Source organism: Colletes gigas, unplaced genomic scaffold, assembly GCF_013123115.1.
Source record: "Colletes gigas isolate AHSC1104 unplaced genomic scaffold, ASM1312311v1 Colletes_gigas_Sc00008, whole genome shotgun sequence".
Classification (NCBI taxonomy): domain Eukaryota; kingdom Metazoa; phylum Arthropoda; class Insecta; order Hymenoptera; family Colletidae; genus Colletes; species Colletes gigas.
In genome coordinates, this window is record NW_025106637.1 from 3,462,171 (window position 1) to 3,476,377 (window position 14,207).

At 43.2% G+C, this 14,207-nt stretch overlaps 1 protein-coding gene across 1 annotated transcript in view; it reads right to left on the minus strand.

Moving 5' to 3' along the window:
- LOC122396981 (neuroligin-4, X-linked-like) overlaps nucleotides 1-14,207 on the minus strand; it is a 273,670-nt gene that overhangs the window by 117,007 nt on the left and 142,456 nt on the right. Inside the window, exon 3 of the mRNA XM_043395780.1 lies at nucleotides 822-1,175. Coding sequence (XP_043251715.1) covers nucleotides 822-1,175 — 354 coding nt within the window. The remainder of the gene's footprint in view (nucleotides 1-821; nucleotides 1,176-14,207) is intronic.

The following is a 14,207-nucleotide window of genomic DNA, read 5'->3' on the forward strand; positions in this document are numbered from 1 at the left end:
GAGAGAAGAGAGGCTTCGCGTCTAGTTACTTATCGGATAACGATTTCTCGGTCTGAACGATTTTTAGCGACCTGTCGCGCGGCGACCCGGTCTTCGATAACCGTGCACAATGAGAATTTTATCGAAGAATCGTCTGGCGATTGCGTATATCGTGTGCCAAAACTGGGGGGGAAAAAGATACGGAATAGAATTTTGTAGTTTCGGTCTGAATAGAGCCCAGCTACGAAGTCACCGACATGAAATGTGTATTTCCGCCGTATTATGTGCGTAGTTTCAGAAGTTTCCGACGTTCTAGTGAATTGTCGAGATTGCTTGGCGGATGTCGCTTTCAATTGGATGAACTTCATACTCGAGGACGGGGAAAGAAGACACCTCTGGCGCGGAACTAAATTTTTTTCCAATCCCCTTTTACTCTCCTATCTTCCTTTGAATTACTTGTACCTCAAAAAGTCTTCGTCGGCATCTCGATGAACCTAACCCCGGGACGATTCAATTTCAAATTATTTTTAAAAGGAGTGGTCAATAGATAGTTACAGATATAGTTTGATATTATTAGCTTTGCAGTATTCAAGAATAAACGTCATATTGCATCGATAAGGAGGCAAACCCTCGAAGCAATTATAAAAAAGAAAGGTGCTGGAAACTTTTCAGCGTTGCTGTGTCGGAATAAAGGCTGAAGAAGAAGGGGATGAGACGCGGAGTGACTGCGTGGAGCGTTTACAAGCACCCCTGGCAGTTGAAAAATATTCCAAAGCGTCGGGGACGCGCGTCGACGAATTCATTTCCGGGCGCGACGTGTACGCGGGCGTGATGCGGCTCACCTCGTATGACGGTCGGGCTGATGGCGAGAAAATGAACGCACGCTGCCCCTGTCCCTTGGCCCATCAGCGTCACGTTGTTGGGATCGCCGCCAAACAGGGCGATGTGTTCTTTGACCCAGTGCAGCGCCGCGATCTGATCCATCAGACCGTAATTCGCGACCCTCGCCTGGGTCTGAGGCGCCACGTTGGCGTTCAGGAAGCCGAGCACGCCCAGCCGGTAGTTCATCGTGACGATCACTTGGTCGGTGTAGCTGGCCAGGACGCTGCCGTTGTACGGGTTTCCGCTTCCCCAGTCGTAGCTCTCGCCGTGAATGTACAGCAACACCGGATGCCTCCTCCCGCTGTCCACCATCCCTGCGAACAGAAAAGTGTCCATTCATACCCTTTCTCGACCACACAAAGTCACGCGTCGCCCATTTCACGCTGAATAATCTCCAATTATTACCGTGGTCATTTATTTATTTAGTTTACGAGAACGTGCAATAAATATAGCAACAGTGAAGGAACATAACATAAACAGTCGTAGAGCTAGAATTCCATCTAAAAAACTAATGAAGTAGTACGAGTCAACGATAATTCCGTGCATCCGTCGTATCGGTCGTCTGACCCTGTATTGGATCGACTACTTTGGAATTGCAATCGGTGGTTAAACGACGACACGCGTATAGAATATTCACCGAGATCTGAATTCAAGAGAGGTTCAGCCTACGTACCCAAGAGTATTCATTATTCACGTATATGCGCCAGGGTTTAATTGTGTATAGTTACTCCCGGAATTCTGAAGCGGATTCGTATTACTATTGTCGCCGTAAAGAATACCCCCGGTGGGGTATTACGAGGGAAGAGAGACGACAGCGTCAACATTACTCATTACTCGTACGAGACGATGTCTTGGATAATGGAGCAGCGACTTAGCGAACACGCTCAACAAAGAATCGTCTGCTCTTAGCCGAGGGAACGATTAAAGAAAAATTGTTCGGTTTAACTAGCGGACCGCCTAACTTCCCTCGCTCGTTCCTTTCAAGGTCCAAAGCAGTCTTTGTTCCGGCGCGTTGTCATTTCGTTCTTCGTCGCGTCTCGTCTGAACCAGGTAAATCCACCGAAGAACGCGCCAAGGGGGTGGCGTTCGTATCAAGCGGACGGGGGTTGGGAGAGCCATTGTTCCCGCGGAGACTGTCAGCCATTTACAGTCGCGCGAGGAACGCGGCGCTGGGAGAATTAACCTTGCGACAGGAATGGTGGGCATGACGGAATATTCTGTTGAATATGACGGCCCGCTAATGCTTCTTCTGCTATTGTTACCGTGCACGTTTCTCTGTGACAGGTCTGCGCGGGGGTAAACGCGAGGCGACATGTGTCGATTCGTATGTGGGACCGTGTGAATTGTCGCTTCGTTGGAGGAATATAATGAGGAAATGTGACGTGCATGGCCGGCGTCTTGATTAGAGGGAGGTCGTTTTATCAAAACTGACATGGATACCATAATTGGGCGACGTTCTTTAAGCCATCCACGAACGATTCTACTATGTTTTTCGAAATTCAAAATCTAGTATATTCCATATTAAATTAAAGATCCCCCAATTTTCACAAGTAGAAATTATTTGATTTTCTTTTTAATTCGTCGACAACTTTATTATCGTAAATATCGAATGCTGGGTATTCTGTATCTTAATTAGGCAATCTAATGGAACTTAAAAATATTAAAAGACCCCTCGAGCATCGTGTTATCGATCTCTCTTAAACACAAGCGACTCGATGCCCTTATCCTCGTTCATTGATTTCAACGAAAGGAAGAATGCCTGGGCAGTCGAGATTCCAGATCATATGCCGTTGACGCGAGGTCAGATTTCAGTTGTTCAAAAGCGAGAGGGCAAATGTGAGTCTTCCTCTCTCGACTCCCACGGTCCGAAATTACTTTGGGCAGCTTCGAAGAATCGAAAAAGAGGGCATTTGACAGTTGATCCTTGTCGACTCTCCGAAACTCTACGAGCGCACGTGGGGTCTAGCATCTCTGGTTGGAATTTGAGTAGCTCGCCTATATCTTATCGCGGGACACCGATCCCCGTAGCTCCATTCTATCGACAATGGTAACGTCCACGAGTAGCTGAAAGAGCGATAAAGAAAGCGTCACGAGAACGACCCTTACCGAAACAAAGACCCATGTTGACCGTGTGTCTGGTCCTATAGAAAAGTTGCAGCCGGCTTAAGAGAGATCCCACCCTACGCGGCGAGGTGGTTGCCAAAGGGGATTCAAGCTGATCTACGTCTACGCGCTTCGAAAAATAATCGTACGCCAGGCTGTTCCGGAACCATCGAATAACTGAAGGCGACGTTACAACCTGAGTGCACCTTTGATTCGCAATATAGCGAGAAGAAATGTGTTTTAGGAACCTTCCCTACGACGATATAATCATTCTAGAGAATTCGAGAAAATAAATAAAAGATGTGGAATAATATTCGTTAGTAAGAAACGAAATATATCCCTCGTGGTTTAGAAATTCAGAAATACTATTTTATAATTGCCGAAGCATCGATTACACCGAAATTTCAGCGAGAGCGCCGTGAGACGATTGCACTGCGAGCGTATGTACGCGTACATGGCGTCGAATGAATTGTTGCCAGTCGAAATGGAGGCTTGGTATCACGTTTTCCATTTAACTCTTGTATTTCTAATTTCGTGAACCGTGTACCGCGCTGCGGGGAAGCGGAGGACGGAAAATTGTAAATTAGAGAGGAACGTATTTTTATTTGCCAGGCACTGTAGCCGGTTATTAAATTTAGCCGGTTCTTCGCAGCCTTCGCGTTCCTTCTTTGACGTTTGTTCGACACGTATGAATTTTATATCGATCGTGGCCATAGAACGAGGAACGAAACAAATTTCAACGAATTTTTTTCGTTTGATTGTTTTCTCCACCGACGCGTTTAACAATACCAATATATTTTACAATTTTTTGGTCGAATTTAATCGACGCATTGATACGAGTACACGTGCAATCAACGTCCGTGAATCGAATGTTTGGACAACGGATTTGCGACTTAAAGTTCGTCGCGTCTCGTTTCGATTTGCCAGCTCGACGAGTGCGCTGAGAACTTTCCACGGGCATTATTTCATCACTCTTAACAAGGCGCCGTGACGGTCAGAAGCTGCGAGCAGACTTTCGTTCCACTTATATTTCTCCCTTTTAATCCACGCTACTTTCAGCTACGTCTTCGACAGTGTTCCGATGTATTTCATTGGATCAATGAACAAAATCCGAAGCTTAAAAGCTTTTGTGCAAGCTCCGCGAAGAAGTGCCGCGATGGAGAAAATTAGAGAGGATCCGACGGCGACGATACCGGCTGCGTCATAAAATTTCCTCGAATCACTTTTAGCTTATTCGACGGAAATATCGTTCTGTGTTCTATTCCCCGATTCTAGATTTTCAATTCTTCTGAATGTTTAAACAATTTATTAATTTTTACTCGTTAGTTTTAAATTGTGTTGTTCGATTCAAAAACAAAATCGAGTGGATTGAAATCAGGTTGACGAGGAGCGTCGCGTGCCTAATCATTTTTCCGCTCGAATAGATCAGGCTTAGTGTACTCAACGCGTTAGAATACTTAGCGAAAGCATAATGTTGGAGTCTGTACAAGAGACAGGCTTGAAACAGCAGTAAGAGATATATCTGGCGAATACAGTGGATGAGGTAAAACTTCGTAGTTCAGTTTATGTAGCTTCCTTAACCCTAATCCTGCCGGGCTGAGACTTTAGGCCATATAACAAGTTTGAGTAACTGTAGGGATTACAAGTAAATTTCTATACTACTGGCGTTCCGTGTTATGAAATATACGTATTAAGTTACGATGTGTATAAAAGTTCATTACCGAATAAATTTACGAAAGCGATTTAAACTATTTTTTAAAGAAAATACAACGTTCGTACATCTCCCGCGTTACAGACTCGTTGCATCAAACGATCCTCGGTAACCTGTCCGCGAGACGATCTTTGACAAGTTCCCTGGGTCATTTTTGCCGGGACATAACCCCTTTTCCGCTCCTAATCTCCTTCAGTTTCGACTAGGCGAGCTTCTCTTTGATTCGAGCGCTGATAACGATTCGTGACGCGGATCGTTACTTCGGGCAAATCTGCTTGTTTTGCGCAGTTTTAGCTACCCCAACGAACCACGTCGGAACCCTCTCGGGAGTAACTTCAAAAGGAACGCTTAGTTTAGCCCCTGACTGCTCCCTTACGCCGAAATATTCGCGGTGCATGCGCAAGTGTCGTCAAACGACTGGCACGCAGGTGCATTGTACCGAGACCACGCAGGGAAGTGCAACAATGTGGTTCCCAACAGAGGTTCCATCCCTCACCCTCTTACCCGGCAGTCTGTTAAAGCGAAATTAAATTGTAGGCTGCGTTTAAGTAGCGGTCTCTCGCTGACACTCCTTCCACCGCAAATTTAGCTACTCGTCAAACGCTTCGAAGCCAGTGGCGATTTGTGAGAATCGCGGCAACGGAGGCGAAGGTTGCGAAATTAGCGAAGGGAGCCAAATTTTAGTCATTTTGAACAATTCAAACATGTGGATTATAATCTGATAAAAGACACAAGTACGTAGTTTAGATCTCGAACTCGTTCCTGCTTCCCTCGGATCCAGATTTTCCTTCCATTAGTTACTCATCGCTTTTGAACAACTCTTTAACTCGGTCCCAGGAATTCTATCCCTTTTCCACGCCGTGGCTTCTTCGCCCTCTTCTGAAATTATCCAAGGACCTTAATCAAGTAAGTACTTCGTGGCAAAGTGGCTGGCGAAATTGCCGTAGCATTCACCCGGGCTCTTCGCCATGGTCGATGCGTCTCTCGCATAAACATAGGTGAGTTTATTAATGCGGTATGCGTGCGCCAGTCTGACGCGTGCGTATCATACGACATCGCAGTTCAAATGTTATTTACGAATGCAAATTGTCGATGTAATTTCTGGGCGAAATTGCGATACGATTTCTCTTTTTCTGAACGTCTTCTTTACATTGCAATATGAATCCTTCATCAATTTGTACGCAGTGTAATAGAATATCATTGTAGAATTTCTCCTGTTGAGATTCACAGAAGGATGGTAGAACGGAAACGTTGCGTCGTAAAGAATATTTTTCTGCTGGTTGCTCCTATCGAATAAGCATCGCATTCTTCTTACCAATATCTTCGATAAAGAACAAAAGGATACAATGAAAGAATTTGAATAACAAAGTACTAGTTCCTTGCATTTGGCTGTTGCACGTTTCTTGAGCCAGATCGAGGACATTGGAAACGGTAGCAACGTGGGAAACCGAAAAAAAGTGTTCTCTTTACGGGACACAATGCGGAGGAGAGAATGAGAGTTAACGGGGAAGCAGGCTGGCTTTGGTAACTGGCCTTTGTCATCCAACGGCAAGAGACAAATAATCGCGGTCCTGCCTTTTATCTCGCCACCTACGAAACCACGAAAAGCCATTCGAAATTTCACGTCTATTCTGGACGCCGGACGTCCACCGGATTTCGTTCTTTTCAGCCCCCCGCCGCGACTACGATTGCGCCTCCGCCTTCTCGCCGCGCACTACAAAGTAAGACGAGCAAGAAAAGTGGTTTCCAACGGGGTTGGGAAAACGAACGAGGTCCCTTCGAGGCCGACAAATAGATTCAACGGGTCTTCAAAGGCCGCTTTTCGAGCGGCGTTCTCGAGGTTCGTCGCGTCCCGCGAGTGTGTCGAACGTTTTCGAACGCTACTCTCGTCGTCTTGCCGCGCGAAATCGCTCCTGTTCTCTTTCGATTTTCGTTGCTTGGCGGATCGTGATAGGTTTAGTATTAAGGGTGTTATACCGATGGATCTAACGAATTTTATTACATTGTCTCTATTAAAGCGATGCATAATTAATTTGCAAAGAGTGCTTCGCCGTTTGTCTCAAGGAAGGAACAAGAACAATGTTACGTTTACTTCATTTAAAGGAAACTGTTTTGAGTTTCTGGATTATCTATCTGACTTAGTTTCGAGTGATCTTCATCTCTTCAACCCATTAAAATGAGAAACGAAGAAAATTTATATCCATTTCGTAAATTAAGATTAAAAATTAAAGACAGTCCAGCTGGTCGAATTTGTACCTCTCGCCACTTTTTACCAAAGCTCGTATTTATTTAGCTGTATCGTTTGAACCCGGGCAGATACGTAAGAGCATTCAATTTACGAATATCCCCGTATAAAAATTACTTCGTCGATCTTCGTCTGCCGGGAGATACACAAACATCCTATCCCAACGACGGAACATCGCCGCTCGATGAGAACGGAGGGGTTAAAACATCAAACGAGAGAATTTCAGAAATTACCTAACGATTTAATTTCCCGTCGAGAAGCCTACGGTCGTGTGCCCGAAAGGAACACGAAAATCATCAAACAACCTTGAGGAACCCCGTCTGATCCAAGATTTATCGAGTGTAGAGAAAGCAGGGACGCGAAGGGGCATGAAGGGATCGTCTGGCTAACATCGTCTCGTTAATCAGGTTGAAACCTGATGGCGAATACTCGATTCTCTGTGCAGTATTACAGGGTGCTTCACGAACACGGATGCAGGTCCAAGGATGGAAGGAATTGTACAAAAATAATTAGAAGATGAACCATGATTAGGGAAACGTTTACTGGTAACATACTTCTTTTATTCGTTTTAATACTTTTTTTGATTTTTAGTCATTTTGTTTGACACCCTACAGAAAAGTTGTCTAATACTTTTATGTAGGTACCCATGAGCTCTACTTCAGAAAAAAGTTTCATTGAAATATATTCACTATTATAGAAGTTGTGGCTGTTTGAAAATTGAACCATTTTTATTGGGGTTTTCCTCACTTTACGGGGTGAAGGATCAATTTTTCGAATATTTTTAGAATTTATACATATTCTCCATTAAAATACGCGTCGTTCGCTTTTTGAAACATTAAAATCCTCCAATCCGTTCAGAAGTTATGATGTTTTAAAGATTCGCATGAAAATTCGAACACACATTTCTGCCCAGAAATGATATTTTCATTAAGGAATTTTTTTCTCGGAAATGGTTAGGATTTCTAGGGTATGTCTATTGACCAAAAATGATTGTATTTAATCCCTACAACTGGAAATAATTTTTTCAGAACGATTTAAAAACTTTTTTTTTCGCCTTAAAATTTCAGGGAAAGATATCAACGCTATGGTCAGACATTTCGGTAAGGAATTTTTTTCTCGAAACTGCGAAGGATTTAGGGGGTATGTCTATTCACCAAAAATGATTGCAATTGATCCCTGCAATCGGAAATAATTTTTTCAGAACGATTTGAAATTTTTTAATTTAATTTTTTAATAAAGTCTCAATCAAGAGATTGATATTCTTGATTTTTACCTTGTATATACACTCCTGGACCGATCATTCAATATTCCAGCGCCTAAGACATACAGCAAGCCCACCACAGTGGAATTGCAAGTAAATTTCGTTTAGATCAGGGTTAGATATCATTGTGGGATCGGGAAGATAATGACTCCGCTCTGTTCCGTTCCGCACAATTTTATTGTTGCTGTCGTACAACGACGTGACTCGTGGTGCGGGTTACGCTCGACTCTCTGGTACGATCATCGCCACCGTACCAAGAGGCCTTCAAAAACAAAAGACGGTCAGAGACGACGACAACGGCTTTTCGGCTCACGCGGCTCTGGTCGTCTCGTGTGCAACCATCGTCTCGTGTGCAACCATCGTCTCGTGTGCAACCATACATTGTAGCGGCTTCGAACGGCTAAGGCGTATGTGGTGCCTTGGCCGCCACATCATCATAGATGTTTCCAACGACTCAAACGTTCAGCACACGTTATGACTATCACAATTATTCTATGATCGACGATTCGTAAGGAAATTGAACCTTCCCCGAAATCTCTGGAGTAGCTCCATCGTCTTAGATCCGCAGAAAAAGTGAAAGAAAAGGGAGAATTGGTCACGGGGTTCCTTGTTTGACAGACTTCATAAAAACGGAGGCTCTTCGTTGCTCAGCCTCTTCCAATCTCTCGGTCTGGTCCGGTCGTAGCTCGCGCGAGGCAAGTAGCGCCTGTATATTTGATGAGACGTTCTCCGGGCATCCTTTCAGATGGCAAGTTTGCCGATATTAGCATAGTAAACATGGATTTACGTTACGCCTATGCATTCCGTCGCGAATCCACACGACGAAGGGATCACGGCCAACTTAGACGCGTATTCGCTCTGCGCACTTAGGCGTCTTGCACTCCCCTACCCCGCGGTATTCACCGTGTTCTGCCCTGAATCTCCTCTTCGGCACGTATACCATTAGCGTGCGTCTCGATTGTCGCGTCGCGAACATGCGGTTTCGACTTTCTTTGTGCCCCGATTCGAGAGAAAGCCACGCGTCGTCGTCGACATAGGAAGCAGACTGCCGCGATTTCTAAGTCGCGACTGACGAGGCTTTTCTTGTCGCCGTTGCTCGGAAACGCTTTGAGCAACTCATTTGCGCACAGTGTTTTCGCTCGAAGGACTAAAATTCCCCATATTTGGTAATAATTCCCCGTTATTAACGTGCGCCCGTCGAATGATAAATTCTAAAGCACGAAACGCAGAGTCCAATTTTACTTACAGCCTTGCACCTTCAAAATTTCACTAATCGCTATTGCATATGAGTGTTTGATAATTCCAACGTGCATCCTAAAGAAATTATTTTCCCCTCGACCGTGGAAACAGTTTTAAATCGCCCACGAATAGCATTCTCTTTCATTCGTTCGAGTGAATTTCCCGGATTACGAAAAACTTTAGCACCGATGGATTTCTCGTGGCGGTTACGCGGGAACAAAGTGCAGTCTAATTTGCATAGAAGTTGCAACAAGACGCAATGTAGGCTGCACACATGCCAAAGCAAACGCTGGCAATCACGTGGGACGTCATCTTCGCAGTGTCTTTATCCTTGATTGGATGCTGTCCCGAATCGATGGTACACCCGAACCAACCAGTATCTTCCGACTGAATCCCCTTACTTCCTCCCATTTGCTTTCCTCGAGCAGACGTACACCGTGGTACAGGCACTTACACGTCCCTAACTCCACGAGCATCGAGTAACATGTCCGTGCACACGTGCAACCGATCGCGTGAACGTGCACCGAGGTGTGCTGGTGTCGGTCCCGAAGGGTGTGGGACGATCACGTTCGCAGGCGGAGTCAGAATCGATCCGTTTTTGGTACAGAGTGGCGATTTCCTTCGAATCGTTTGTCGTTGATGCGATTCGAGGCGTCGAGCTCGTTGATGGCGGATCGAAACTACCCCGTAAATTGTTAATTTGATCGGGGCACAGTTCAGAAAGTCTGACAGAAGCTGCGGCGAGCGGACCCCTGTAGATCAACGTATCTCGAACTTCGTGCACCTGCGACTAGATTTAAATTAATAATTAAAATTAATATACGTATAATTAACGCGATATCTTTTTCGGTAAACAAAACGATACGTGTTATCAATGTTTTTCGATCCATATTGCATGTGTAACGTTCGATCAAATATATCTCACATGTCATAATATTATTCGACGTTTCTCTTTAAATATTGTAACATTTGGTATAAATTGATATCAGTGTGTTCTTTCCAATAAACATTACCAGCCTTCGATTACAAAATATATTGTACGTTTCCATTCATTTGTTATATTCGAATATTTTACTGTTCGTCAATATGTAACAGGCTGAAAGTTAAATTAAGATTGTAAATGCATAGAAATTTGTTCCAGCAGAGTTTGAGCCAAGTGTAATTTCCCAAATTGTGATCCTTGCTTTAATGCACAAAGCTTGGGTGACAAATAATTATGGGGAGAAGTGTACGTGTACGTATGCGTGTGTTTCCGTGTCTTGGTATGCCTAAAGATACGTGCAGATTACACGCGGAGACTAAGATCGAGATTCCCTATCAGCAGTCTTATCTAGCTAAGGGCGTCTTACCGCACAGACATATCACGCGATGCGATTTCCATGGCAAATCCTTCGAAACTAATCCGAACTGATCTGCATTGTAACTGGCAAACGCTTTTGACTAGACACCATACTTGAAAACGATGATTGCTTTAGTTTACACGTTAGAAACGCGTGAAAAAGGTTGATCTTCGGTGACATATCCAGATAATTAAGTCTGGATTTGGGTTAGAGGTCTGGTTTAACAAAATGAAAGTCTGGGTCACGGTCTCGCTTAAGCGTGCGTAGTGTCTATCGCGTTGGCGAGCACAGTAATTGTTTGCTAAATAACCGCGAACTTTCTGCGTGCCTTAAGAGAAGGATTCGTTACCGGTGCGACGCAGTGGCCTCTACGGGCGAAACGAGGCCATAAACGACCACATTTTGATACAATGCTGGCAGCCTGGTCCCACCGTACGGGGGAAGAAACTTGGCAGCCGCGCTCGATCTCCCTTAATTGGGGTCGCGTAATTTAAGTTAAGCAAGTCGTAAAATTTGAATCGTAATTGCGTGCATCCGTTATGCACCTATACCTCTGGCCATATTTTCGCGTACGTGTGTAATCGGAAATCGTTTAACGGCAGGAAACAGCGGCTGCTTGGTCCTCTAAATTGTTTCGCCTCCGTTGCGTTTCCCTTCGTTCTTTTTCCACCCCCCCCCCTTGTATCGCTACGCCGAAAAGCAGATATTGGAAGTGCACGTTAGTCGATCGGAACTGTGCTAATGGTGGAGCTCTGCTTGCTTTTTAAATATCCATTCGTGTACACAAAGTGGTCGAGTAACTTCCCTGTTTCCACCCCCTTGTTGCGTAAATTTTATTTTACACGGCGATTTTTCGATTAAAATTGCGAATCTTCTATCGAGAATCAGGAACGGAATTTGGTTGGACGAAGAACGAAAGGGACAACTTGTATTTAAGCGTGCTAATTGAGGATATCTCTGGCAACCATAATGTTGGATTTTGTAGAGGATCCCATTGGGAACTTTTAACTAATTTCGCCGTGAAATTTAGTAGTATTCCGCACTAAAAGCAAAGCGACTGAAAAAGTTCCGGCGTCGCTGGAGAAGCGAAGCAAATCTTCATTTGAAGCTTGGACAGAGACGTTCCTTACCTTCGGTCCGGCTGAATTACAACTTTATACTCATTACTGCTTCAGAGTTTAATAGCTTAGCATCCGGTAAAAGTAAACTACCTTTCGTGAGATTCTTTGAACGCCGTTCCCTTCGTTCAGCGGTTCTCAAGCTTCTTTCGACCCGAACCTAAGTGTGCATTAACTATTGTAGCTTGCAATAGAGACTTTTGGGGCAAGATACGCTTTTCAGTCTTCAACTTTTGTAAATTTTTAATTGCTTCATCTTTGCATTGATGATTTTAAAGAGATTCAGATTTCTTTTTATCACTTTAAAATTTCAACATAGCCAACTTCCTATAGTCCGAGCGACATACATGGGGAAAATTGTAACGGGAGATTCTAGAGGCCAAAACAGGACGAAAATCAAGAATACCAATTTGTTGATGCAGGCTTCGTTAAAAAGTTATGAACGTTTAAAGTTCTGTCCGTTCTGAATTTTTTTCTCGAAAATGCGCAGAATTTCGGGGGTATGTCTATTCACCAAAAATGATTGTAAGTGGCCCCTGGAAGTGAGAATAATTTTTTCAGAACGATTTGAAAAAATTTTGTTTCGCTCTAAAATTTTAGGGAAACATATCTGTAATATGGTCAGACATTTCGATAAAGAATTATTTTCTCGAAAGTGCGTAGGATTTCTGGGGTATCTGTATTCACCAAAAATTATTGTAATTAACCTCTACAACCAAAAATAATTTTTCCAGAATGATTTGTAAACTTTTCAATTTCAGGGAAACATATCTGTAATATGGTCAGGCATTTCGGTAAGGAATTTTTTTCTCGAAAGTGCGTAGGATTTCGAGGGTATGTCTATTGATAAAAAATGATTGTAATTGACCCCTGCAACCAAAAATAATTTTTCCAGAATGATTAAAAATTTTTTAATAACTTTTTAACGAAGCCTCAGTCGAGAAATTGATATTCTTGATTTTCGTTTTATTTTGGCCTCCAGAATCTCCCATTAAAATTTTTCCCAGGGGTGGATGAACACGCTGTATGAAACAGATCACGTGGAATGAGAATAATCTCGCAGGTATTCTAACTACAAAGTACCTTCGATTCGCAATATATCCTCTGATGATATCGATGCTCATTACGCCGATCGTGAATGGCAAAGGGACCGTATAGGTTAATAAACGAAACGTCGTCGATCACGTCGACTGAAAGGTTCTCTCGTTACAATGCTTCCGATTATTAAATTGCTCGTTGATGTATGCGCGGAGCGCGATTAAAAGGGGTATTCGTGTGGGTAACGACAGGTAGATAACAGGCTTCTAGGCATTATATGGAAATACGGATAACGCGATTAAGAGCTTACCATCCCCGTGTATCGTCGAATACGGTTTACGAGTGGCTGGGGCGATGGTTCCGTGTTCCTGAACGCGAAAAATTCGATTCTCGATTCCTCGTACAGGTTCTTTGAAGGAGAAACGACCGCGACCGCCTTCGAAACCCTCGGATCCGATGCTCTCTTCCGCTTTATTTCATTTCCTATTGGATCTCTGTTATATTTTTCTAATTACGAACGTCGAGGTGCACCGGCAATTTTAAAGAAAAATATCTTCGATGGTCGCCTAACTGTGTTTCAACCCAGTCGACGACAGAGGGTAAGCAACATTTTAGTCGAACTAAGCAAATATCTTCTCGCAACAATTTTGTCCATTTTCAATAAATCCATAACGCAACCTCGTTGACTCTGTGACTTTGTTTTAATTCTCCACTTGGGTCTCTGTTTCGAACAACGTGTAACAACAATTAGAAATATTCTGTTCTTTGTGAAGATTAATTTGTGTCCATCAGATCAGATTACCCTCTTACAGTAATAAGTTAATGAATATGTTTATTACAAACACTAAATCCACCGATGCAAATGACACACAATACCTGATTGAATTTAATACGTAAACGCTGAATCATTCGATGAATCTCAATTTAATATTTATCGATTAATTCAACGTCATAGATTTATGCCCCTATTTACGATTCCATAGCAGAATATAAAATACCCCAAGGTTAAAAATCTTAAGTTTGCAGAAAAACGATGGTAGTAATTAATTAAATAGTTGAAAGTAGTTTCGACCGCTGTAATATTTGTTTTAAAGTTTGATTGGAGCATTGAATGTTTGGGTATTAATTAGGTTTACGTTAGAGTTGATTGGTATTTGCATCGATGGAATTATTATTGATTGTTCATACATTAATTGACGTATTATTATCGAGTACAATACGAAGCAGAGACAGAGAATTCTAGAACCGAATATCTATCCCATTGAAATACGAAAATGTCTCGATGCAATAT